At 56.4% G+C, this 2,500-nt stretch overlaps 1 protein-coding gene across 3 annotated transcripts in view; it reads right to left on the reverse strand.

Annotated features, from left to right (window-relative positions):
- ikbkg (inhibitor of nuclear factor kappa B kinase regulatory subunit gamma) overlaps window positions 1–2,500 on the reverse strand; it is a 23,844-nt gene that overhangs the window by 8,295 nt on the left and 13,049 nt on the right. For all 3 annotated transcript variants that reach the window (XM_084462221.1, XM_084462220.1, XM_084462219.1), the window contains 2 exons: window positions 2,288–2,473; window positions 1,753–1,811 (listed from right to left, as the gene is read on the reverse strand). In XM_084462221.1, coding sequence (XP_084318347.1) covers window positions 1,753–1,811; window positions 2,288–2,473 — 245 coding nt within the window. The remainder of the gene's footprint in view (window positions 1–1,752; window positions 1,812–2,287; window positions 2,474–2,500) is intronic.

Consider the following 2,500-nt stretch of genomic DNA (forward strand, 5'->3'; position numbering starts at 1 on the left):
GTGGGAGCTGAGAGGAGACAGACAGGGAGGCAGGGGGGAGAGTTTAGCCAGGTGGGAGCTGAGAGGAGACAGACAGGGAGGCAGGGTGGAGAGTTTAGCCAGGTGGGAGCTGAGAGGAGACAGACAGGGAGGCAGGGGGGAGAGTTTAGCCAGGTGGGAGCTGAGAGGAGACAGACAGGGAGGCAGGGTGGAGAGTTTAGCCAGGTGGGAGGAGCTGAGGAGACAGACAGGGAGGCTGGGTGGAGAGTTTAGCCAGGGGGGAGCTGAGAGGAGACAGACAGGGTTGAGCACCCGTTACTGAGCTACCACATGCTTATTCAGCTGTTCTTGCACTGTTTACTTTAGCACTAGGTTCAACTCTTAGTATCCCCAGTACCCAGAAGCTCTTGCTACAGCAAGGACTTCTGGGAACAAGATATGACATTTGTGGACACCAGTGAGAACCCTATCGTATTTTTGACCGGATGCTGATTGGCCCGCGCAGATAGTGGGCTGTGCAGAGAGGCTGATTTGGCCTCTGATTGGTCGCTGACCTCAGATTTCCACTTTTCCAGTATTGCTAACGAGTCGTGCTCTCTAACGAGCTGCCGGTAGCATGTCTGGCTCACAGGGTGAGATTTACCTGGACTTCCTCCCTCGTTAGCGCTCACTTCACACAGGGTGAGATTTACCTGGACTTCCTCCCTCGTTAGCGCTCACTTCACACAGGGTGAGATTTACCTGGACTTCCTCCCTCGTTAGCGCTCACTTCACACAGGGTGAGATTACACAGACGGCAAAGTGTATCACCTACATGCGTTTTTCATTTGGTCCCAACTAAACGCTCCCCATGAAATAATGTTCAGCTTCCCGCCCCTCTGCCTGTGTTCTGTGGCGTTCAGGCTCGGCTCTGAGACGCTCACTCAGAAAGAGATGACCTCGCGAGTTCTGAGGAGTAGCAGAACACTTGACTACCTACGTTGTACCTGCTTTGGATAAAAGCGTCTGCTAAATGATGAATGTAATGTGAGGCGTTCTCTGGCCCATGTGCTTGAGCCCGTATGGATACTGTGTTAACGGATACGGGTCATAGCTACTCGCTGGACGTCTGCTTCACAGAGAGCATCTACCCAGGTGGGGGGGGGGGGGGGGCGTTACCATGGCACCAGGACTTACTGAGAGGGGGGGGGGGCGTTACCATGGCACCAGGACTTACTGAGAGGGGGGGGGGCGTTACCATGGCACCAGGACTTACTGAGAGGACAGAAGCAGTGAGAAGAGACGAGTACCAGCGACAGTCCGAGATGCTAGCGAGGGTAAGCGGAGTGGTCAGTCCAGAGAGAGTTAATACAGGGATCAGTCAGAGAGGCTAGCGAGGGTTAGCGGAGGCTAGCGAGGGTTAGCGGAGGCTAGCGAGGGTTAGCGGAGGCTAGCGAGGGTTAGCGGAGTGGTCAGTCCAGAGTGGGACAGTGTCAGACAGAGCAGGGAGGCAGCGTCTCAACCATCGAGCTCCCAGAGTTCATGTGGGCAGTCCTACATCCTGGCATCGCAGGCCAGCGTTTCTATGGGAACTAGCCTGACAGCAGGTGGGAGGGGGGGTATGAAGAAGGAAGCGTCAAGATACGTCCCGCTTGGCAGGTGACAGGACACATGGGCTCTGGACCCCCCGCCCCCCCCCCGGCTAAACGCCAAGGCTCAACGCTTCCTTCCTCATACGCCCCCTCACCCGGCAGGAAGTGACGTGGGTGGGTCTGAGGGGAAGTGATGTCACACCTTTCAGAGGAGTGCAGAGCGTCCGAGCGCTGGACCGTATCCTCGGTAACGCCGCAGGCCTGGAAGAAAGCAAAGGAGCGAAGGTTTAGTGAGACGACAGCGAGGAGCGACTGTTTGTTCCAAAACAACAATGGCGGCTCGTAAAGAGGTTAGCGTAGCTGCTGCTACAGCGTCACCTCCATCTGAGCTGGAGAGTACTTCTTCAATGAAAGAAAAGCAAAGAACGACACCCTTCTCCGAGAAGATGTTTTTGCTCTTCTCCCAATTGGCTTCGGTAAGGTTTTGATTTACCCACGACAGACGGGGTTCATCCAATCACCAGCCGAGTAGTTTTGAAAGGGCCCGCCCTTTTCCACACAGTTTCCAGTGAAGCTTTCCCAGATGGTTGTGTGAAGCAGCTCCTCCGGCGCTCATGGGTCAGTCTACGGGGCCAGCAGCTCTAGGGGTCAGGGGTCAGCCCTACCTGTGTCTGGGCCTAGGGGTCAGGGGTCAGCCCTACCTGTGTCTGGGCCTAGGGGTCAGGGGTCAGCCCTACCTGTGACTGGGCCAGCTTGGCCCTCAGCTGGTCCATGGTGCGACGCAGGACGTCTCTCTCCTTCTCCGCCTCCTCCCTCCCTCTCTCCAGCTCCTCGTTCCTCCTCCTCAGATCCCTCATCCCCTCCTCCATCTTCTCCTTCTGGCACTTCAGCAGCTGCAGGAACTCGTTCGCTCCTTCGATGGGCTGTAGACAGAGAGAGAGAGGGAGGGA

Source organism: Borostomias antarcticus, assembly GCF_949987555.1.
Source record: "Borostomias antarcticus genome assembly, contig: scaffold_311, whole genome shotgun sequence".
NCBI classification, from domain to species: domain Eukaryota; kingdom Metazoa; phylum Chordata; class Actinopteri; order Stomiiformes; family Stomiidae; genus Borostomias; species Borostomias antarcticus.